At 40.7% G+C, this 25,921-nt stretch overlaps 1 protein-coding gene across 1 annotated transcript in view; it reads left to right on the top strand.

Annotated features, from left to right (window-relative positions):
- The window catches only part of PCSK5 (proprotein convertase subtilisin/kexin type 5), a 308,999-nt gene that overhangs the window by 16,109 nt on the left and 266,969 nt on the right, over positions 1-25,921 (top strand). The window contains 1 exon segment of the mRNA XM_038401751.2: positions 14,793-14,897. Within this exon segment, the coding sequence (XP_038257679.1) occupies positions 14,793-14,897 (105 nt within the window).

Here is a 25,921-nt window from a genome sequence, read left to right as displayed (position 1 = left end):
CCCTTTCTTGGTCATGTGCTGGGAACATAGTGAAACTGTTGCATTTGGATACGGAGACATAGAGTTAACTGTAGCCTGCTAATGACATTAAAGCCGGAAACATGTAATAATCCCCCTACGGTACATATATGCACAGTGAGCAGGGGGCGTGAGAAGGTGGTTAGTAGGATCTCTGATTTATCTCTTTACACATTTAAGGTGATGCATTATTTTGAAGCTGCCTTTTCAAAATAATATGTGTCCAAAGATGTTTTAAATATTAAACAATTCACCAGACCTAGCAATGCAGGAATTATACGGCATGAAAAGTAAATGTTTTACATTTGAAACGCGGTCTGTATATTTAAAATACATCTTCTTTTATGCCATTCATTATTTATTTCAAAGCTGAACAAACTTCCTAGATTTAAATGTATGGAACCATGTATTAAATAAATGTACACTAGAGATCATAAAAATAACCTGCCATCTATGAAGGCAAAATGTTTTTCTTTCCTTTGCACAAATAATTTTTGAGACACAGCTATGTATGTATTCATTGATCTGTAAAGTTCTAAAGGATTTCTTTCCCAAAGAGGATGTTCCAAAAGAGTATTCTTTATAAATGTGCAATAGACAGACCCCAAGTTTTGTCCTGAATACTTTCAGTGGCTTTGTTAAATCTAGATACCTGATCACCAACTGTAGCTGGACCTCACAGCTTTCACTGACTTAGTAATTTTAATGCTGTAGCCAAGTACTTTGAGAGATGTCAGTACTATAAAATCCAGAACTTTTTTCCTTATTGAGCCTGGATTCATCAAGATATATGCTGGGTGTTGTCTCAGTAAGAACTCAGTGCAATTTTCATTAAAGATTGTGAAAAAATTCCCATTGATTTAAGTGAAAGTTGGATTGAGCTCTAGTAGTCCACCTGACACTACTGATGAGTGGGAGCAGGAGGGGGACCTAACTGGCTGAATTATGGAGATGTAATTTTTTCCTGTTATTTCTGACTTGACATAACTAGATTAAATAGACAGTAGATTCCTACCTGACTATACCTAGAATCAGCAGTTCTGTGATTTGGCATAATCCAGATTTTGTTTTGCCAAACATCATTTAAACTGGTAGCATGTTCCTGATGTTTCCTTTCTGATTAGGTGTGCATGCTACAGGATCTGATATTTTTCTTGAAGCTTGTCTCTAGGTCCCGCCAAATACAGATGTTTTCTTACTAACAAGTATTGAATGTCAATATCTACCTATAGGACTCCATGCTGAAACATGAGTCCTTGCATAAGTAATTCCATCAAAGTCAATGGGGCTACTTATATGAGTAGGGATTGCTCATGTGAATAAGGGGTGTGGGATTAGGCCTCACTTTTTCAATAGGATATAGTAGTGCCTTTGTAAGGATCTTGCTTTGATCAAATCAGATATGTGTATATTATCACTGAATTATCTGGATCTGGGGTTGTTTGACCTTTATTCATGCTCTGTTAAGCTTGTTGTGCAGAGTGGCAGATGATTAGACTTTGATACAGGACAAAGTCAAAGTATGTTACAGTTTCACTGTTGTGGCAGTTTACACTGATAAAATGATTGATTGAACTAGGCTAATGGATATTTAATACTGCAACACATCACGTAGATGAACTAAACTCATTCCCAACAATTCTCATGAGTCACAGCTTTATTATTCTTCAAAAATTGTAGTGAGGATGGAGGGGGAAATTACTTAATAAAGTCTGATGTGAAAGTCAATACAATGAAAACGTAATTACTATAGTCAATAAGAACTGAGTTCAGATTTGTAAGGCAAAGTACAGTCTGAAAAGGTTTAAGGCTGCAATTTTAGGTGTTTTGTGGAAATAGCATGACTACTGTACGTTGATGCGTCAGTCACTTTGAAGGTTATAAGATCTTCTGATATTAATGCATTAGTGAGTTTTATGCTGAAATTAAAATAAATGAACAGAAACATAGCATCATATCTGAGTTGGCGCCCTATCCTGCAAACCCTTACTCATGCAATTAGTTTGATTAGACCAGATTATTCTCTCGCTTAAACCAGTTTAACTCAATTGACTTCAACAGAGTTACTTCTGATTTACTTTGGTGCAAATGTGAAGAGACTTGCGCCTGGTGGGACTACTCAGGAGGGCGAGTGAGGGTGTTCAGGATTGGCCCATGTTATTAAACATTTTGTGATCAATTTTCAAAGGAAATTAATGCCTGTTTTTCCCCCATGAATCTGTTTTATTAAAACATAAAACCTATTTAATAATTTATCTTTGTACAATTGGCATGATTGAAATAACAGTGACTAAACCTTGTAAAGCCACATTATTTTCCAGAATTATAATAATATATTGATCAGAGTCCAAATTAATCCCTCCATCATCAGCAGTGCTTAGGGTTTGGAATAGTCATAAAATATGGAATATGTCAGTGATGTAAGGTACTTAAATGAACATTCACGGTACAGTATGTATATTCCTTTTCTTTCATTCTCCTTTTGCATTTCTCCACTAAACCAACATGAAATAGGGGTAGAAGTCGGTAATAACAGCAATGAAGATTATTCTAAGGAAGACATATATCAGTTTTTAGATTACCAACTGGCGAGTTAGAAAAGAAAAGAGAAGAATGTTAGAACAAAAGCTGCAGTTGTGTGAACCTCTTGAAATGTTAAAGAGATTTGTTTCCTGCCCAACAGCTTTTTTTAGAGAAACAAACATTTTTCCCTACAGCTTCTTTTTAGATCCAAACAGCATTTGTTGTCACTTGAACTTGCATGGATAACGATTACAAAACTTTCTTTATATCACTACAGATGTCAGAGGTAAAGTCTATTTATTTTGTGGAAAAGGATTAAAGTATTTACTGAACTTATTTTGTAGTTCCGATGGAAATGCAGTGAGGTAAATAGCTGGCTTCAACAAAGAGGGGCATGAATAATCAGTTTAACAGTACATTGTTTTATTTGACAGGGACATTAACTTACCTAAAGGTCAATCCCTCCCTTCATAAAACTCTCATTAATGGGTCCATAATTGTGTTTTCATTTTGTGGGATGGTTAGGCTGGCTATGCTGCATGATAACATTAACTAGCCTTACATGAGAAATCTGAAAATGATCTTGTTTAATGCTAAGACATCTGTTGAAGGACTGAAAAAAAATCCTGTATCTGTGTTTCTTAAGTTTTGAGTCACTTATTTTTAACATATTAGTAAAAATCATAACCTCTCTTTCAGTCCTTGAAAGGAAATAGATGGAGGAGGGGTGTTCTTTATGGACTTCAAAAGGCAGAATTCAAGTTTCTTTTAATTTGGAGTATTTGAATGATCAACATGATGACCAAATATCACTGTTGAATTCATTAGGAATTCTGTTGGTTTGGTCCTTTAAAATGCCAACAACTTGATGTTTTTACTCACTGTTTATTCAATCCTTGACTCCAGTTAGGGCCAATTTTGAGGTCCTTACTCAGTTTTTACTTGGGCCTGTAATGCACTGCCCTGCACTGAAGTGGTGTGGTGTCACATTGCTTCTAGGGAAACATTAGTAGGCATTTTTCCTCAGATGTTCAGAAAGAGTCCCTTGGCTCTTCCTCCCCCTCCCTGAAGTGCAGCACACCCCCATTTCCCATGCTGTGATAGAGAGAGGTGAGGCCATGAGCCCATCCTGTCCCATGCTTCCTCTTCTTTTGGGGTGCTGAAGGGACTGCAGTTTTCAGTAGCTCTTACAGGAGTCTCACTGGGAAGGCTCCTTGTGCCGTTCTTTTCATTGCACATTCATGTAAAGGACAAATATATAAAGCTAACCCTTAGCTTTCATTTAGTCTTTAATCAGGCAATCTCCTATTACCATTATTGGAAGTTTCCCTGAATACGGTGCTCAAGATTTGGACTACTATGAATATTATTTTCTTCAAAACATTCCAAGAGAAGTATCACTGGATACAATTAATTGTAGTCAATTAAAATCTCTAAGTAGTTTTATTTAAAACAACCAGCTAACCGCCCCCTCCTCTCCAACCTTATTTATAAGGAGAGAACAACTTCAGATTGAAATCCGCAGAATTTAAATAAATATATAATCCAAAAAAGCTGCCACAATCCTCTTTTGAAGGATTGTTCAGCCTGTTTAGAAGGGCGCTTTTAATGAATAATTCTTTGTGATTAAACCCATATGAATATGAAACTATTGATGCATTTCTGATCTTTTTAAAGGTCATCCTTCTTTTAAAAGATTATGGTGGTTCCCTGAACATTCTGACCTCTTTTATCATTGAATCTTTTCTCATTTTTCCAAAGACTGTTCACTTAAGGTTGTACTAGTGGAAAGTAAGACCTCACTCTTAAGCATCAAAACATTTTATTTCTTTTGATGATATGAAAGCATTACATGTTGCTAAATGTTTCTCAGCACTTCTCCTTTCATCGTGTAGTTTCAAATGTTGAATATGGTTTCCATGGTAGCATTGATGTATGAGAGACCCACTAGACAGAAGTTCATTTGCAATATTTCTTTCAGTGCATAACTGAATATTCTTTTTGTATTTGCATCATCTATTGATCCATAAAGTTTTGTCCTATGTATCCTGAGCTTTTTCAAGGTAGTTAATCAATTATTCGTCTGCTGCATAGCCTAGAGAAAAGCTGATATATCTTTATATAGGTTTGGGAGCAGATTAGAGAAACTTTGATTATATAGGTGGTCTACAAAATGCAGTATGTAATCTCATGTAAATAATTTTCTTTATACATTTTTTTTATTTTAGAAGTTCCTTAAAACTGTATATTCTCTAACATGCTATATCCACACTCTAATTACATTTTTGTGCTAAATTTTTTAAAGCTTCTTAATGGATTTAAATGCTCAATTCCTATTAACCATAAAACAGTGACTTTGAAAATCTCAGCCTTGATATTGAAATAGAACAGATGCAAAGAACTCAAATTGCAGTTGCAGTTATTGTTGCTCATTTTGTCCTGTTAAAGGCACATATAACAAGTTAAATGTCTAGAGAGTTTATTTTGGATTTTCTATTGAAGCACTTAACATACTAAGGTTTTTGTGAGAAAAACAAATATTTTAAAGCAAAATGCAGCAGTATGTAAACAATAGTAATAACATTCTTATGCGAAAGAACATAATGCAGAGCTATTTTATGTTAATAGCTCAGTTTTTCATTTTAGACATCCACTGATTGAAAAACAAAATTGTACCTTTCCAGTTCAATATAAGTGCACAGGCAAAATTTCTCCATGCAAACAGCTGAAATACAGTGGAAAATTGCCCAAGGCTGCAAAGGAAGTCAGTAGTGGCATACATTACTTCAATAAAGTGTTATATTTTCTCTGTTTAAAAAAAAAAAAAGAAGAGAGGAAATTTCAAGGATAAAGGACTTGCTATGTTTTGGGGGTAAAGCTGATTTATTTGAAACAGAAATAGTGATCTTCCTATTGTAACAGGAGGATGCAGTAATTAATCTTCCTTGTTTTATTCATGCACAAGTAATTCAAAAGAGAATCACCAACCTGTCTGTGTTACTAGTTGGATGAACTCCTTTGTCTTGAGGACCAGGTTCTTTTCAGAAACTGATAAAGAAAACTCACTCACAACAATGCTTTTTCTATCTGAGGGGCAGGCAATTAGCTTTTATTTTTGTCTGGAATTAGAGTTATGACCATCCCTAATTTCAACCTATAAGACCAAGAAAAAATGGTTTAAGGGAACACAAACGATTACAAATATCTAAACCTCTGGTTCCCAAACTGCGGTACAAGCCCTCATGGGGGAATGCGAGACTGCTCTGGGTGCTAAGGAGGGGGGAATTTACCACTGTGCTGCTCAGCCTCGTCTTCACTGAAAAAAAAGGTGTATTTTTTGCCTGCCAGTAATGTGTGTGAGCTGTCTTGAGGTAAAAACATGGTGAAGACAAGGCACTTTCATTTCAGCATGAGGTAGACGAAGCAATGTCAACCCCCGGTGGTGGTATAGGCCTGCCCTTAGTGAGTTTCTCTCAGGATAAAACTAAAATGCCTCATCTTCAACTGCGTTTTCACTTCAGGGTAGCTCACACTCAATAGTCACCCTGAGGTAAAAAAGCACACCTCTTTTAGCAGTGAAGACACCACCTCAGACTACAGCATAACTGATGAAAAAACAGAGGGAGATTCTCCACTCCAAGAACTGCCACTCTCTCCTGTCTCTGACAGGCCACTAGATTTGGGGGGGGGGTGAGGATGGGTTGAACAGCAGGAGAGGGTCAGACAGTGCTAAGCACTCATGCTTTGAAAATCAGATACCTTTAAGGGTCTCAGATTGGGCACACACAAACTGAGGAACCAAAATCACTAGCCACTTTTGCAAATCTTGGCCTTCATTTTTCTATTTATTTATTTTATTTTATGTTCTCATATATTGGCACTTTGTGGGGATGGAGGAAGGACTCATTTCCATAGTATCTGCATACTTCAATAATGGAATTTCCAGGAATGCCACTGAAGTCAAACTCTGATCTTTGGCAGATACTGAGCTGTTATTCTGAGGAATGTCACCATTCAGAGGCACAGATTTGGCAATGTTGTGTAAACATATTTGTTCCCTACCAGACTGGAGTACTAGTCTGAAGGGAAAAAAAAAAAAGGGAATGGGGAGAGATATGCATTGGCATCTGAGAATACCTGTTAAACCCAACTATTAGGCCTGGACTATACTACAAAGTTAGATAGACATAAGCCGTCTTTTGTCGACCTAGTTGCACGTGTCTGTACTTAAATTTGTCTCCCACCAATGTAAGTGCCCTGTTACAGTAATGCAGTAACATCATCTATCCAAGCAGTGTGGAGCCATGGTCAATGTACTGAGGTCAACATAGCAAGAGTGTAGACACTGTGTTACTTAAGACTGTTCGGATCAATCTAACAGCTGTCCCACAATGCCCAATACTGACTGCTCTGATTACAATTGTGAACTCTATTTCCCCAGGATCCTGGAGACTGGAAGGCTCCCCTCCCCTTTAAAGCCCTGTGAATTTTTGAAATAACTTTTCTTGATTGTCTAGCTTGGTGAGCACACCTAGCCACTAGCTCTTCATTGTTGTGTGCTACTGCCCAGCTGACCATGCCAGCTACTCACTCCAGATATGCGCCAGCTTGGAGTAAACAGGAGGTATTGGATCTCCTGGACCTGAGGAGAGAAGAGGCTGTGCAAGCACAGCTATGGACCAGCGAAAGAAACATGGCCATCTACGAGCAGATTGCATGGGGGATGCAGGAAAAGGGGTATGACAGGGATCAGCAGCCATGCCACATGAAAACAAAGGAACTGTGTTAAGCATATCAGAAGGCCAAGGAGGCAAACAGTCCATCTGGTGCTGAGCAACAGACCTGCCGCTTTTACAAAAAGCTGCATGCCATACTTGGCAAAGACCACACTGCCACCCTGCAGATCACCATGGATACCTCTGAGGAGCTGGAGTCACAGGCCAATGGTGTGAACAGCAAGGAGGAGGATGGGGAAATACATGACCGGGGGGTCCAGCTACGCCACAAGCCAGGACCTGTTTGAGACTCCACTGCAGACCAGTTGAGCATGGGTGAGCCTGATGCAGGGGAAGCATCCTCGGGTAAGCATATAAATTTATTTCCCATTATAGTGATGGCGCTTCCAAGTTAACAGGACACAACTATCACCTTTTCATTGAAGTACACTTTTCAAAAAGTACAACAAAGAGAGGCAGCGTTGTTATCCGCTTTTCATTCCCCTGTGGAGTTAGGCAAGGGGGAGCCATGCAGAGCAGTTTGTTTATGTACACAGCGCTGTCCCTTGAATCCTCCTGAGAGATCTCAATGAAACTTTCATGGAGGTACTCAGCACTCCTTTCCCAAAGGTTTCTAGGGATGACAACCTTATTTTTCCCTCCATTGTAGGACACTTTCCCATGCCAGTCAGCGATAACTTCAGCAGGCACCATTGCAGTAGACAAGCTAGCAGCATATGGGCCCAAGCAGCTTCTGGATGCCAACAGCAGCTGTGCTCTCTCTGCCTATGTTACCCTCCTATGGAAAATGGTGCCAGTATTCAATGTCATTGCCCTGTACTCATAGTTTTATGCAACCGAGCAATTCCCTCATCCCTGGTGGGCCACACTCAGTGAGTGGCACAATGTATAAGCACGGTGAAGTAGAAGTGTCAATAGGCACATCTTGTTTAAAAACTCAGGGGAGTTAAGGGAATGGAGTTTTGAATCTTCACTTTTGCTTTTCATTGTGACTATATTGACAATGGTACCTCTGTGTGTTTTATCTGCAGCTGCTGCCTTTGAAGCCTTGAAGGGTCTCCCCTCCACAGCCACAGAATGCCCGAGCTAGATAAGGAGGATAATGAAGAGGACTCAGGATGACAAGTTCAATGAGATATTGCAAGCCAGTGCTGCATCAGACCATGAGCAAAGGGCCTGGAGGGTGAATACTGTAGACCGCCTGGAGAAGAAAAGAGTGGACAGGAGAAAGGCCCAGGAGTCCCAGCAGGAAGAGAAGGAGATGCACCAGGACATAATGGAGCTTCTCTGGCAGCAAACAGAGATGCTGTTGACTCTTGTGGACCTATGGGTGGACTCTTGTGGGCTAACCTCTCTTTGCAATCCACGAAGAACTCCATTACAGTACCTCCCAATTTCCCCCCGCCCCAAAAATTCCATGTAGCATCAGAGGCCACATCCCTACCCACACCACTCCACCCCGGGGCACATTAAGGACAATCACAGCTTCACATACACTGACCCGAGAGAGCCACGGTTGCTGTATATGTAGGTAAAAGTAGACATGAATGTTCTTTCCCCTTGTTAAGTTCTGTTCCATTAATGTATTAAGTGTTTACTGTATTTGCATTTAAATTTCACCGATTTTTCTTTGTATTGATTTTGTTACTGAATAAAATTCTGTTATTGGGAAAATAATTTTATTCATTCATAATATATGCTGCAGAGTTCCTAGATGTTCTGAAAGCAAACGATTACTTGTTACTGCACAGTATGACAACTCATAGGATCAGTGACAAACACAGTGTCATAATCATAACTGTACAGCAAGCACCACAAAATTCCTAAAGGGCCCAAAAACAGCAGGTCCAGTAGAGAACAGTACTCCACAATCCATTACTGTGGCTCACTGTCAATGTGCTTTTTCACAGCCCCCCTGAGCCATATAGCTCTGCATTGAGCTCTTATAACAGCCTTTGTGTCTAGCTGTTCAGACTTAGCAGACAGCCACCTCTGCTCTCCACCCTAGCTGCTACTGTTCGCCCTCTGCCTCACAGATTTTATGCAGGACAGAGCAGGCAGCTATAACCCTTGGGATGATTTTTCACTGAGATCCACTGTCATGAGTAAACAATACCAGTCCCTTCAATCTACCAAAACTGCATTCTAGTCTCATTCTGCACCAGCTGAGCCGCTAGTTAAATCGTTCCTTGTTGCTCTCAAGGTGGCCTGTGTATGGCTTCATGAGCCACAGGAGCAAGAGCAAGGAATAGGCTCGATCCCTCAGGATCACTACTGGCATTTCAACATTGCCAATGGTAATCCACCAGTCAGGAAAAAAGTCTCTTCTTATAGCATTCCAAAAAGTCCTGTTTTCTTAAAGATGCAAGCGTTATGCACTGTTAATGAAGTGTCCCCAGTGATCCACCAGCACTTGCAAATCCATAGAAAAATAGTCCTTTCTGTTGATGGACTCTGAGCAAGATGGTCTGGCGCCAAAATAAGGATATGCATGCCGTCTATCACTTCACTGCAGTTTGGGAACCCCATTGCTGCAAATCTATCCACTACATCCTGCACATTGCCAAGAGTTACAATCCTATGTATGAGGAAATGATTAATGACCCTTCACATTCGCATGACAATGGTCCCCACACTGGATTTTCCAACTCCAAAATGATTTCCACTGACCAGCAGCCATCTGGCGTTGCAAGTTTCCACAATGTGATCACCAATTGCTTCTCCACTGACAGTGCAGCACTCATTTTGATGCCCCTGCGCTGGAGGACTGGACAAGCTTGGCATACAGACCCAGGAATGTGACCTTGCGCATCCGTAAGTTCTGACGCCATTGCTCATCATCGCAAGCTTGTGTTACCATGCGATCCCACCAGTCGGTGCTTTTTTTTCTGGTCCAGAAGCAGTGCTCCATCATCTGCAGCTGCTTCTTGAACTCCACCAACAACATTGAATTGGTTCTCACTGTGTCCCACAGCAATCTGTCCTCCAAGAAATCGTCATGTTCCCTGCTCATTCAGTTCTTCTTACAGCTCTGCAAATACCGGAGGATCTTGCTTCCTTGCAAAACTTAGGGCAATACTGCAGAGCTATTCAGGCTCCATACTTTTGTCAGAGATGATGGACAGTGAGGAGGGCTGCGCAGGTTCGTGAGTTTTTTTTTAAAGGCACGAAAATTATGGGATATAGATGACATTAGGGGATGGAAAGCGTTGCAAGCTATGAAGTTGAACCCTTGTTCTCAGTCAACCCTGCATGACTTATTTCAGTTCCATGTATTGCCAAAACTTCCCAAAAGAGTGTGCTGGACAGTGGCAGGTTGCACATGCACAAGCGATAGGCTAACTGCAGTGGCTTTATGCCGATATAACTTGTCGACCAAAGCTTGTAGTGTATTCATGGCCTTAAGTGAAAAGGCAAAATAGCAGCCTCTGCCTCTTTTAAACTTACTGACTGCCACAATGGTTTTAACTTGCTGCTTCAGTGCAGAATAAGACCAGAGCACCCAGCAATGTCAGTAACAGGGTAGTTTTGTTGTTGTTTTAATCATGGCTGACAGAAATCCGAAAAACTCATTTACTCCTCAGGAGCAGGAGGCTGGGCTGCAAAACCAATGGGAGTAGCAGGGAGCTGACGTATTTGGAAAGAGGCCTGCTCGTCATTGTTGGCATTTCAGCTTGAGTAGTTTCCTGCAGCTGTGATCTTCTCTGTCTCTTCTATTTAAGTTCTTTACTAATTGGCCAGCTTTTGGTGCCTGAAACTGTACAAAACTGAAAGCAAGTCACTCTTTAACCTTACCGTGCTGAAGCATGGATGGGGAAATGATATGAGGCCTAATACCTTGTAGAATGTTTACTAAATAACACATCATGGGTGAGATTCCCCTTCCTCAGCACACCACGAGAGTAAATGGGCTTTGTTTGAAGAAGTAGGTAGGGGATTTGGGTAATTAATCCATATCTTTCTCTACAGTCAAATTTCCTGGCAGCTCCACAGCCCACTAAGGGCTGCTGTTCCTGCCCTGGTCTGATGGATCTACCACTGTGCAGAACTATCAGTAACATCGCACCAAGGTGATAGAAGGCAAGAAGCATAGAGCCTACTTTTGGCACTGGAGAAGCAGCTACAGTGTGATTCACTATTGAAGAGTGGTTTGTAGGAAAGAAACACCCTACTGCATGGTCTGCCTGCTTGGAATGTGAGCTGGAGACAGGATTTACGCCTTGGGCAGTTCATACCTCTCCATTGCTATGTGGCTGGATTGTGCAAATTGTACGTGCCACTGAGTCAGTAGCACTGCAGAGCTTCACTCCCCCCTAGGAGAGCTAAGGACAAAGTCAGGACCTGCATGATATGCAAGTTCTCCGGTACACAGAGAGAGGGCAAAGGCTGCACTGTTGTTTAGCATTGTGAAGCCTGTTTTCTCTTGGTGAGTTCAGCCTGTGGAGGGGCCAGTGTGGGAAGAACTCCTCCATGCCTCCTTATGTATAATTTATATAATATACAATTATAATTAAAAATTACTACAAAATCTTCAAAAAGTTGAAATCAAAAGAATATGTTGTAAGTGACCAGAATGTTCCTTCAAAGAATTTTGAAATTTTCAATTTTGGCTCTGATTTGGAACAAAGCCAAATTTCAAAATCCTCAAATCCTTTGTGAAAGAGAACTTCCATCCTCTGCACAGACCTAGTGATTTGTGTGCCCACGGCTGCACAGAGGTAGCAGTTACTGCACTCCGCTGGTTGCAGAGACTGCCAGTTGTCTCCCTTACTGAAGCAGAATTTGTAGGGCGGAGAATCCTCCCTTCCCTCCTAATTCCCCTGCAAGGGCCAGGGAAATGCTGAATGTCTGTCTACAGATTCAGGCAGTCTACAGCGCATCACAGATCCCATTTGGCTCAGAGTCAGAAGGTTATGTTTGCAACCAGAAGGAGTAGAAACTTCTAGTCTAAATCAAACTTTAAATTCTATGGAAACTGATGGATAAGTCCCTTCCCACCAGGGAAGGTTTCCTATTTCCCAATGTTAAACGGGCAAGTAACTTTGTCAGCTCTGCTGACATGCTGCTATACAGGATCAATGGAAATGTTTAGTTGTTGCTACAACCAGTCATATAGAACAGTCTGGTGAATGTATGTAATGTACTCAGTATGGAGTTTACCGTCCGTCACAAGCTCCAAGGTTCAGTTAGGTAGAGGAACTGAGTCACTGTATCCTGAGTTATCTTTATGCTACTTTCAGAGTTAAAGCTGCCTTAGGGGAAATATATTTCAAGAACTAAAGACGTTTTGCTGTTTCACCGTAATGATGGTGTGTTGGTTAATTTCTTCAAAGTTCACTCATATGGAATAAAGCAGGCAAGACATCCTAATCATAGCAGGGATGTATGGGTTTGTTTGCACGTACATGTGGTTCTCTACAGTCCAAGCATTTTGAGGGTCTAAGTAAATTCCCATTAAGTTAAAGGAGGGTAATACATTTTTTAATACACTACTGCTTTACTATGAGAAAGCACTGTCTCTCACTGAATAGGAATCAAATTCCATTTCCAAGATTTGGGCTTCTTTGATCCCACTTGTATTTATTAACCTAATCCAGTGTTTCTCAAATGCAGCCACCATGACCGCATGCAGCCACCAGGGGCTTTTCTTGCAGCCACAACCTCCTGGGTGATGATTGCAGGGGTGGAGGAGCAGTGGCGCCTCGCTCAGGGTCTCTAGCAGGAGTTGAGCCTTGGCCCCTCTGGAGAAACAAACACTGGAGGAGCAGCCAGTGAGTTCCACACATTCCTGGGGTGGTGGGGTCAGACTTCAGCCCAGGGGTGGCAGGTGGCTCCTCCCCCAAATAAATATGACAGAATTCTGTGTCTGCAGTTCTGTGCAATGGTGAAATACAGACCTACTTGCTTTGTGACTGCATTGTGTGTGTGTGTGTGTGTGTGTGTATAAACAAGGAGTTACAGCAGAGTCTCATTAATCCATACTAATGAGAGGGAGGCTATAGAAGATTAAAGTTGTGTTTAATGTTGTGGTTTAGTGAATATGCAAAAAATGCAATTAAAGCAACAAACAAACAAGAAATCCCCAGGCTACTGCATCAAACAAACATACTGCAGAACCTCATAAATCTTCATAAATGGGCCGAGACCTTGCATAAACTGGTAAAGTTTGAATGCTGCCAATGCTGGGGTGAGGACTAGATCTGGCACCACTGATTAGTTTAAAGCATCCTAGCCTTGTTTCTGGCATTGCAAGCTCCAGCACAGGGGCTAGGAGGTGATGAAGTGTTCTGCATTGTCCTGTAGGCAGCACGGAGCCAGAGACTTTAGTCTTCATGAATCCTAAAAACAGATCCTTGGAGCCCTATTGTGTTTTCCTGCCAGTTCTCTTAGAACTTTCCTTTAAGGTTGAACACTTGAGTTATTTCCTGTATACTTGTCTTTATTAGGGGCTATTAATTCAAAACACAGAATCCTTGAGGTTAGATAACTATTCTTCCACCATCTTTTGTGATTTCATTCAGACTTGTTTTCAAAACTAAGCCAGATTTTCTTTCTAAGGTCATTTGAGTGTTTACAATTTTAATAAATGTTGTTAAAAATAAGCAAAAAAAAAGAGATCTGAACACTCTGTTAATTCAAATATATGATCTTCCTCTAAGTTTTACAACTATTATGGTATTTTCTTGAAGGCCAAATTTTAAAATGCTTAGGGGAGGCATTTTCCCTAGGGCCAAAGATGTTGGGTGTGTGTGGATGTATATGAGTAATGTCTTAAAAGTCTGGCTATCCATTATAACACAGGTGTTAATGATTTAAAATTTGTTATTACAAAGATTGGTGCTGAGTAAAACCAACAACGATGCCAGACTATACTGAAGTGATGGAGACAAAGTAATTTGAATTCTGTTATTTAGAAGTTGCCCATTTTGACTTCTCATAACTTGAATAAGCACTTCTAGTAATTGATTAAGAGTTCTGATGTTACTCCTCCCTTTCCCCCCAAAATCATATATTTATATTCCTTTGTGAATGGTAGGATGCTTAGAACTTTTTTGGAGTAAGTTAATGACATAAATAACCTATTGTGCATTTTATAGGACATTTCCTTGAGCAAACTAGATGGAATGCTTTTTAATATAGCTATTTGATTATTTTTATCCTTGCCATGTGAAGACAGTCTGGATATAGATTGATATAGAATTACTTAAAATGCTGCATATAAATTAAACATTAAAAAAGGTAGATACAGACAGGCTAAGCAGCTCAATTATAATAGTTGGTTTTGCAGTTGCTGCCTCAAGGACACTCCATCCATTTCATATCATATTTCCTTCTTTTGAAAGATGATCACTGGGGTTCAAGTAACGTTTCAACACAGCAGGAAATTGCATAATTTATAGTCCTTTAAAAAATGAAAAACTGAAAAACTGAAAACTGCTTTTCATAAATTAAATCTCTCTCTCTCTCTCTCTCTCTCTCTCTCTCTTTTCCTCCCCTGTCTCTTCCTCCCAACAGATTGGAGCACTGAAGGATTACTACCACTTCTATCATAGTAAAACAATTAAAAGGTCAGTTCTCTCAAGTAGAGGTACCCACAGCTTCATTTCAATGGAACCAAAGGTAAGAAAATCCAGCTAGGCAAGCATCTGAGGCAAAAGCTTCTGCATTTTTAATTTGAAATGTCATATCAGGAAACGTTTGCCTGGATGGCAGCTAGCATTACAAGAGTGGATATACTATCTGTTCACCAAGGTACATTAAGATGAAACAAAGACAAATATCATATTATTAACTGATGTGCTCTCCTCAGAACATAATGTTCACCATTGTTCCTGGGGGAGATGTACTGTAAGAATTTTGTTAATGTACTAATCTTTATGTCATGCCTTGCTAGTTTAAACTCTCAAGAATAACCTTAAAAAGAACAGGAGTACTTGTGGCACCTTAGAGACTAACAAATTTATTAGAGCATAAGCTTTCATGAACTACAGCTCACTTCATCGGATGCACCTTAATAACCTTAACAGGCTGCTGTTTTCTTGTCAGCTGCCTTTGCGAATGAAAATGTGCAAAGTAGGATGATATTCCCATGGTTTGGTGGTATTTGTTGGCTTTTTATGGTCATTTAGTGAAGTAGGGGAATTAAGATTTGCACACTCTTTTCCATGTTTCTTTTAATTAATCCTTATTCCTTATTTTATATTAAAGGACCTTTTTTATTTGAAATGTGGCATTTCACCCTACATCACATATTTAGTCTTAGAAAATTTTAGATGTTGGGTAACTGAGGGCATTGGGTAATACTGGCCATTCTATTATAGCATTGCACAATATTTTATCTTATAATTGTGGCTGAGAAAGCATTTTTATTGCAAGCCCCTAATTTCAGTTGTTTTGTAACTTCTCCCCCAAACAACCTTAGAGTTGGAATTTCTTATGTGTTTCCTCAACCAAGAAATGAATGTTTTTGAAAAGTTTGAGGAAAAATCATTAAGCTTTTTTATTTTATTCAGGTGCGAAAAAAACCTTAGTGTTTTTCAAGACTTAGCACTTGGAGCATATAAACATAGCATGTTGAGCTTCCTTACTGAGAAATTTATGCTTTACTAACCTTGAAAAAAAGTTAAGTATAAAAATGATCAACAAATAAAAGCAGAATGCTGCACATGTACAGTATGTAGTTTCCCAGAGAGGTAAATGTCACACAAAGACACTGAGTGGTGAATCCTGCCTTCCCAATGGTGTGGAAGGCTATGTAGGAAGCATAAGTAGGGTAGTTTTGCTACAGGATGTGGGGCGTCTACAAAGGAGGTTCTCACACAGTGTATGGCTAAACCATCTTCTCTAAGGGCTCCATCAACATTATTGTTCTGGTTGTTTCAGTGATAAACATGGAGAGGATCAGGGGCAAGGTTGGAGGGTCCAGGAATACTCAGATTCACTGAACAAATACCAAGTGCTCGCCCCCACATAGGCAGTAGTGCAAATGGAGTGGAAACCATTTGTATCTTTTAGCAACTGCCCCAGCACATGTGAGTCTTCTGTGGGCACAGAGCTAGTGTAGCTGACTTTGTTATACACAGACACCACCTAGCACAACACTCTGGCTATACCCAGCTGCTGTATGGTCCCTTGTGGATCACTCACAACATTCCTAGGTTAGAGCAGCCTTGAGTGAAGTATGAGGAAGGGCTAAGGCAGAGCTGAACAAAGAATCAGGGAGACATAACCAGTTCCCTGATGGTCCCTTGCTGTGCCAAGTAGATTCTGGCCACATCAGAGAATCTGTCCCATCAAATACTATAATGGACGCTTGATTGGTAATCATAACTATGAATTTCTTGATTTTATTTTTTAAATTATATTACTGTAGCACCCAAAACCTCCAAACAGGGTTGAGGTCCCATTGTGCAATACAAGCAATGAAGACACATCCCCTGTGATGGTGTTTTAGATTCTAAGAGGAGTTTACAATCTAAATAGGTGAACGCTAGGGTTTGTGGACTTTCCAAACTGTTTAAAAGTAGCTTCCTTATAACTTAAAATCCTCTTCCAAGTGACAAAATAACACCCATACTTAATTATACATTTGATTTAAAAATGGTGACATTATTTTAGTACACAAAATGAATGTAAAACTGCATATGTGCCACTCATGATGGGGTTAGCCCTGAAAGCTTCCATTCTTCCTCTTTCTATGGGTATTTGGACTTCAGGATTGAACTAAATTTAAAAAAAAATAAAATAAAGATAAAATACTGGGCCCAGTTTTAAAGGGGCATTTACTCAAACCCCATCTTGGTGCTCAGAATTAATTGCAGGTAAATCCCACCTGTTAGTTGTGCTAATTCTATAGCATTACCTCCACTTAATGAGAATTCAGGAAGTTAATAGTACTATTTTGTAGTCTTGTATTTCTAAACTACTTGTATGCATAGTGTTGTCTTTGACTGTGTGAACACAAAGGGCCAGATTCCTAGTTGGCATAAGTTGGTGTAGCTCTATTCATTTCAATGGAACTATGACACTTTATGACAGCGTCTCTCTTTCTAGATATATATGAATTTGGTTATTAATGCCTTAGAAACATTTTAACTTCCATTATGGTCAAGTTATCCCTTAAATTTCTTTGAACTCAGTGGAGCTGGGCCCATTTCCACTAGCCAAGAATCTGGGTCCAAACAATTCATTAATACTGCACTGTTTGATTTTCCTGTAAGTTGTTCTTACTCTCTTACTGTTTGTTCCCAGTTATTTCAGATACACTTGCAAGAACTTCCTTTGGCCTTTGTTTACATCCTGCATGAATTATTAATAGGACCCATATTTTTAAAAATGGCATCTGCGGTTTTATGGGCAGTTACCATGATTTCTTACACAAGTCAGATAAATGAGTGGACAAAAGGCTAATTTTGCATCTAACTAATTAATTAGTTAAATGTACATGCTGGTTTTGAAGATCTAGGGTTTGATTCTCATTCTCATTTAAACTAAGGTCACTTTACACCTTAGTGACATAAATTAGAAGTGTGTAGAGTACACATTTTCAAAATTTGGCCCAATGTTTACATGAACTCTACTCTGTCTTTAAATGAGCGTGTAAACAATATTCAGCATAGTAGAATTTTGTTTGTATATTGAGAAATATATTCATTAGCATCTGCTGCGAGCCCTTTGCTTTTCAGCTCAGGAATGTACATTGGCACCACCAAGAGAGGATATCAATTAGATACTTTTAGAGGAGGAGTGGTCAAAGTGAGCGCTTGTGGTCACATGTAGACCTCCAGCACTCTTAACGTAGCCTAGCACAGAACTCTGCAGAGTGGAGAGGTTCACACATAGCTTTCTTCAAATCAGCACTGCTAGAGTGCTGTTACTGAGCATGTCATCGCCGTTTGTAGCTTGCTGTAAAAATTGATAGAAAGATAGGCAGGAGAGGGGCCTAGACCCAAAGCAGGGATCCATATCATGCACCAAATTAAAGTGTTGCCCCAAGTCGATAGTGGGTAGGCAAATGATGAGACAGAACAAAACTCCCTGGCCTTTCTAACAAGCTCCACCCCCACCAACTAATTCTTGCAGCGTTCACTGTAGACCCCTCCTCAGCAGTCGTGCGCTCCTCTGTCATCCCTCCATAGATTGCTTTGAAGAGTCCTTTTGGGAATGTTAGTGTGTATGTATGGGGTTGAAGCGTGATCAGAGTCAATCCATGACTAGTGAAGGGTATGGAGAGCTGCAGAGGGTGTTGGGGACCCTCTCTGCTCCCTTCTGTTCTTACCTGACTTTCCTTTAGAATCCTTAATTGGGGTTAGGAAGAAACTTCCCTTATGGTCAAGTTATCTCTTCAGTTTCTTGGTGCAGAATTTCCCTATGGAGGAATGAAGCAGTAAGGCACCCCTCAGTATTTTCCCCAGGACTTTTCATTGTTTATAGTGTGCCAACAGAAGGGGATGCTAACGGGAAGGAGAGCTGAAAAATGAGTGTGATCTCAGGCCATGTCTACACTACCATGCTACAGCCCGCTGCTGTAACCCTGTTGTGGTGATGCAGACTACATTGACGGATGGAGTTTTTCCACTCCGCTTCCCCGAACAATGGTAGCTAGATCCATGGACACATTCTTCTGTTGACAGAGCTGTGTCTATATTGGGGGTTAGATTGACTTAACTATAATGCTAGGGTGGGGATTTCTCACACACCTGAGTACTAACACTAGGTCAACCTAAGTTTTACATGTAGACCCAGCCTCAGTTACACAAGTATCAAACAGGTGTAAGTAATATCAGAATTGAGCTCTTCTTGCACCAATGGGAATACAGTTTAAAGTAGGTGTCAGTAATGGAGCCCATACATGAAATTAACCACACATCACAATAACATACACATATGAAATACAGAAGTCTATGCAATGAGTGAATTTGGTTTTGATTATTTTTTAAAAAAATAAACAAAGGGCCAGCATTGAAAGGCACAGAAAATCAGGACCATGATCTATAATGTGTAACATACCCTGAAAGCATCTGAAAAATCAAGATAGCATACATGACTGATGTATAAGGCTCTGTAGTACAATACTTAAAAAAAAGAACTACACTAAAAATCATGTTTACTTAATAATTTTCCATTTAGAATCTCATATCTGTGCCTTAATTTCAAATGATATAAATACAAGCTAAAGCGTGTCCAGTTTTTCTCATTGAAGGCATTTACAGTACTAGTGTTTGTGGGTATTGTTTTTAGTCTAGAACCATCTCACCTTTTGATTTTGTTAAATTTCTTTTATATAATAGTAGTTTTTAATCCATATTAAAAAATTTTCATACTCTGAAAGATTAAAGTGTTTGAGGCCCAGCCTTTCTTCTATTGAAATCAATAGCAAAGCTTGGATTGACTTCAGTGAAGATAGGATTTGGCTCATGTTGCTGACATTTCACACCGTCACTACCACCTGTTCAGTTCCTTTGGTGGCAGCAACATCGCTATTGTATGACATCTAACTCTATTAAGAGCAGATCTATATGATCTGGTGCTTAAAATGCCACTTTTTGTCAGCACCACTTCTGCACTGGTTCTGCTACCGGAGCAGAACTGGTGATAACAACAGTGACAACTCTTAGCCAAAATGTCTTAGTGTAAACAAGGCCTGTATGTGCAGAGCTGTCCTCTAGGAGGATCACACAGTGTTACAAAGACTGGGCAGCTGTAAGAGAGTGGTGGAAGGCAGTAAATTAGAATGATAAAGACCATCTCCCCTATAAGCTGAAAATGGGTTACCTCCGGTCAATTAGGGACACCCGAGTCCAATTAGGGGCTGCCTGAGACCTTGAAAAACTCCTCCTCCTGTGAGAGATGGGGAGGAGAGACAAAGTACTGCAGGGCTAGTGGAAACAGGGAGAAAGGCTGCTCCAGGGCAGATGTCTGCGCTCCTCCCTACAGGGGAAGCTATACAACAGACTGCCTGTTTAGGAAAAGGACTGATACCCCAGGAACAATAACATGGCCACCACCGTCCTGGTGAGAGTAGGGAAAGGTATTCCCCTTTGTTTTGTGTTGGAACTGGTTTCTTCTTCTTCTTCTTTTTTGTTTTTTGGTTTTTTTTTGTTTGGCAGAGGGGCAATCCTGAGGCCTGCCTGGAAAATATTGGGAAATAACCCCCATATGGGAGAATAAACACCGACCAGAGTGGGGCTGACTGACTGCAGGCCCCCACCACCAGAGGGGGAAGCACTGAGCCTGCCAAGGTGGAGGAGATGCCTTGCCACACCCCCGTTCTTAACTCTGGCAGGATAGCAAGGTGGAAGTTTGTGAGAGGGTAGAGGAAGGAGGAACAGTAGCTGCCACAAATAAATCATCATGTTGCTATGTAGCAGTGTTTGTACCAGTTCAAAGTGCTAAACAATAAGTTAGGCTGACATGGGGTTTAGCCAGCTGAAAGGCTGGGAAAAAGGATGGATTTCACCACAAGATTATGGTTTTGCTTTGGTAAGGATTCCAGCGCAGAAGTTGAGAAACTATTCCTTGGGAATCTTGCCAGTAGTAAGAGAGAATGTACTCCTCTCTTCTTGATCAGCATGCTTGTTATAGATATAGAGGAGGGTTGGGGGTTTTCACAATAAAAAGTGGAATGGTCAGGAAGATGTTCAATTTTTTCTGGATTTAATATGCTAGGACTGAAGTCTTAGGTTGAGCTAAAGGGAGGCAGGGGAACAGAAACCCAACTCTGCCAATTAGTATATCACACAGTGAAGGGTCAGCATGAAAATTTCATTATGGGGCTAAAGCCCCAGGCTTTTTAAAAGCGATGGTTTGGACTTTCAGTTTAGAGCAATTCTGGAGAGGAGTTATTATGGGAAAGTTTGTGTTTAGCATTGACAATGCTAAGTGTAAGTTGTTAAATGTCATTAGTGAACAAAAAGTTTTTGTTAGCCAAACAGAATGACAAAGCTGTTCAACCATGAGGCCAGGTGAGTTACTGATGTCTGTGTGTGTAGCCATAAGCATACGAGCACTTAGAAGACAAAGAATCAATACTAGTGGGTAAATAATGGCAACTGTCCTGCTATTTTTCACATTTAAAGCTTTGATCAGTGAGTTGAAAAGGCACTATACCAATGAAATATTATCCTCATGGGCGCTGCATTTCATTGTGTCTCATACTTGTTGTACCAGTCATCCTTCCTCCTTAACCTTAGTCAGGATCAAGAGGCAGTCTTGCTATTGCTACCCTTGCTAAAGGATCCTGCTGCTTGGTGAAATTAGATCATGAATTGGGTTACTGACTTCCAGTGTACAAAAGAGCATAGAAAGATTTCATGTTAATACCTGCCTCCTGAATATTAAATAGTTTGATATAAACATGGACAAACTAATACATAATACTGGTTACAAGTTAGATTCTATTATAATTACTAAAAAGAAAAGGAGGACTTGTGGCACCTTAGAGACTAACAAATTTATTTGAGCATAAGCTTTCGTGAGCTACAGCTCACTTCATCGGATGCATTCAGTGGAAAATACACTGGGGAGATTTATATACATAGAGAACATGAAACAATGGGTTTTATCATGTACACTGTAATGAGAGTGGTCACTTAAGGTGAGCTATTACCATCAGGAGAGCGGGGGGTGGGAAACCTTTTGTAGTGATAAGGTGGGCCATTTCCAGTAGTTGACAAGAACATCTGAGGAACAGTGGGGCGTGGGGGTGGGGAATAAACATTGTCGGGGAGACAAACACCTACAAGATCTCTATCAAGTGTTCTTACAACTACAGTATCCACCCCTGCTGAAGTGAAGAAACAGACTGACAGAGCCAGAGGAGTTCTTGTCAACTTCTGGAAATGGCCCACCTTGATTATCACTACAAAAGGCTTCCCCCCCCCCCCCGCTCTTCTGCCGGTAATAGCTCACCTTAAGTGATCACTCTCATTACAGTATGTATGGTAACAGCCATTGTTTCATGTTCTCTATGTATATAAATCTCCCCACTGTATTTTCCACTGAATGCATCTGATGAAGTGAGCTGTAGCTCACGAAAGCTTATGCTCAAATAAATTTGTTAGTCTCTAAGGTGCCACAAGTACTTCTTTTCTTTTTGCGAATACAGACTAACAAGGCTGCTACTCTGAAGTGTGTGCAAGAAGGATTTTTTCCCCTTTGTTTTAGTTTGTGAGTGAAATTGGTGCTTATGAAAAGTGACTGATCTTAGCACTAGTTTAAACCAGGTTCTGCATTCACCCAGCTTTGCCATTGCAGCTCAATCCTGATCTTCAAACCTCCCTATGAGTCCTGGGCCGCTCAAGCAGAAACTGGCAAAAATGGTGTGATTTTGTGTTGTGAATGAATGGGGTCGGTATGAGACCACCATATGCACTATTATTTGTGACACAATGTGGACTAGACTATAATCTTCCAATCTGCTCAGAGTGAGGGAAAAGCATAGTTGCACTGTCCAAAGCAGGACCTGAATTGAGAGTCGTGACCCTTGTCCTTGTCCCCCCTGCACCAGCTTAGTTGTGCCTATGAATGCATTGGAGAGGATAAAGTGAACACACTTTGTCCCTGCCTGCACATTCTCTTTCCACTTGTATGGGACAGGGACTAGTGGTCCGAGGCAGCTGCTCTTCCCCCCACAGGAACTACTGAATAGCCTGTGCAGTGGAGTAGGGCAGCTCACAATTGAACCCTCTGGGACTGGAACCTGAAGGACTCCAAAGATGACAGCCTAGTGCTACTGCATCCCCTGACCCTTGAATGCAAATATATTTTGAATTATCTGTGATATGTCCTTTGTTCCAAGAGTATGGGCCAAATTACAATATCAATGGGGGTAACGTAGCTATTTTTCATCAATAAAATGTTAGTGCATAAGTGACAATTCCTATTTGTTTATCTACATTGCATAGACAGCTTTAACAAAGTTAATCATAATGCTAACTGGACTGTGGTTTATTAATAAGATTAAATACTTTGTGTGACAAAGATCCTGCTCTTCCTTGGTGGGTCTTGCGATTATTGGCGGATTTGCTTGCCTTGGAGCTTCATGGCAGCCCTCAGTTTGGCCATTTTTCTGAACCCACAGTCCAGGTCGACGACTCCTGTGTCTAACCAGGAGTTGGGAGGATTTGGGGGGAACATGGGCCCACCCTCTACTCCGGGTTCCAGCCCAGAGCCCTGTGGAATGCAGCTGTCTAGAGTGCCTCCTGGAACAGCTGTGCGACAGCTACAACTCCCTGGGCTACTTCCCCATGGCCTCCTCCCAACACCTTCTTTATCCTCACCATAGGACCTTCCTCCTGGCATCTGATAATGCTTGTACACCTCAGTTCTCCAGCAATCCGCGTTCTCACTCTCAGCTCCTAGCGCCTCTTGCTCCCAATTCCTCACACACACACCACAAACTGAAGTGAGGTCCTTTTTAAAACCCAGGTGCCCTGATTAGCCTGCCTTAATTGATTCTAGCAGCTTCTTGATGGCTGCAGGTGTTCTAATCAGCCTGTCTGTCTTGTCTCCAGAATGTTCCTGATTGTTCTGGAAACTTTCCTGTTACCTTACCCAGGGAAAAGGGACCTACTTAGCCTGGGGCTTATATATCTGTCTTCTATTACTCTCCTATAGCTATCTGGCCCGACCCTGTCACATTTGTTAATATCTAATTCCACTACATTCAGAAAAATCCTAATTTTTTTCTATTAATGCAAACAAGCAAAAAAACACAACCTCAGAAATAATCACTGGAACTACCTGATGAAATTCTTTTTTTGATGTTTTCTGCTAAAAAGCAGAGCTCAGTCAGCCCATCCTGCCACACCTGGAGATGTTAGACTTGGCGGCAGACTATCCTGGGCTCAGCTAGACAGTGGAGCCTCTTACAACTGGTCTGGCATGGTAGAAAATCTGGACATAGGAGTGCAGAGTACTATGGCTGCAAGGGCCTGACTCAGGTCTGGTGGGGAAGGAACCCAGAGACACTGACACAGAGGTTATTTGCCTTCCCCTCCTTAATTACCTGGACCTTAGAAAGCAACATTGTATTTCAGAAAATTCTAATTATCTATTTGCCATGTAATTTTTAGATCTCCTTTGCAATGACAATCTCATTGATAATTGTCAGGCAAAAAATGGAGATTAGTCTGGAGGTTTTAACTGGCTCCCTTTTGTAATTAGTGTTACAAATGGCTTGGGAAATGGAGACACATGTATTTAGTAGGATTGCCTTCTCTTGCTATTTCTTCACAGCAGTTTTTTTTTAAGCTTGCTGTGATACTGGCTGCAAGGATGGAGAATCACTTAGTGACTAGGTTGGCTAGAGACACTGCCCTGTACTATGGGGTAGAAAAAGTAATTATAGCACTTTATCCATTTTATCTGGTTATCACAGCATCTTGGAAACCCAAGGTCAGAACAACTGGCAGGTATCACATTCCAGCAAGTAGCAGAGTTGCTGAAGCAGCTGAAGGCTGATTAAGTTCGTTGGGCTTTGTGATGAATGAGAATTATAACAGCTTTTGGGGGGATCTTCAGGAGGCTGGTGGTATGGTCGACTGTGACTGCTGAGATCAGAACATTTAAAAACATCTAAGTCGTATACCGGTCTCTGTAGCATCATGGCTACTGAAAAAAAGGGGTCAGAAGAATGGGATGTGTGTTGGGGGCTCTGTCTGTTACAGGGGGCTCTTTCCAGTGGAAAACCCCTGAAGCAACCCATTGTGAAAACTGCAAAACACCCAGTGGCTTTAATCGGAGTTTGACATGAGTAGGTGTTCTTAAAAATCATCCTTAGGCACCTATTTACTTTTGAAAATCTGGCTTTCTCTGACCTTGGGGGAGAATTTTCCAGTGACTTTGTATCAAATGTGCCCAGTATACAGGAAAACTGATGTTGTTTGTAACTGCAAGCCAGAAATCAAACCCACCTGAAATCTAGAAATAAAGCTGTTTTCTGTCTGGTTTCTGGAGAAAATAGATAATAGTCATCAGCGAGAAGGATCTGCAGCTGGGATTTTTTTTAAAGTTGTTGAAAAGAATCCAGCTCATCTCTCCACAGGAGTAAAAACTCTTAGTTCTGTCACTAACGTAAGGCGATACAACTAAGGCTGTGTCTGCACTGTGTAACTACAGAGGAGTGAGTTGCAAAGTGTATCAAAATGTTCCGCTTTAACTGCCCTGTGTGGATGCTCCTGGCGCAAACAAAAAGGTATCTAGATTGCCTTAACATAGTCCTGTTTGACAGAGGACTATGTTAATGTATTAGCAGGTACCTTCTAGTTTGCAGCAGCAACTCCCACATGGGGCAGTTAGAATGTGCCACTTGTAGTCCACACAGTGGTGCAGTATAGACAAGCCCTGTGTATGCTCAATTTGCTCACCTCGTGAGTGAAGAGGCTCACACTTTACAGTCACTTTTTTTTTTAACCATACCTGTAATTTAAGGCAGGCTGGTGCCAATAAACGCACATTGAAAATTATATACTAAGGTGCTGTCTACATTAAGGCAATTTGCATCAGTGTAATTATATCAGTGGCACAAACCCCTGTGTTAGATGCACTTCACTGGTATAAAATGGGGTTTACACTTTAACGATGCATGCTTAATGAGTGTACACTTAAAAAATCCTGCAGCCTTGCACAGCTCAGCTCTCTAG

The sequence above is a fragment of the Dermochelys coriacea genome, chromosome 5 (genome assembly GCF_009764565.3).
Source record: "Dermochelys coriacea isolate rDerCor1 chromosome 5, rDerCor1.pri.v4, whole genome shotgun sequence".
NCBI classification, from domain to species: domain Eukaryota; kingdom Metazoa; phylum Chordata; order Testudines; family Dermochelyidae; genus Dermochelys; species Dermochelys coriacea.
The sequence above is the reverse complement of the archived record's forward strand: the minus strand, read 5'-3'. Positions and strand labels throughout refer to the sequence as shown.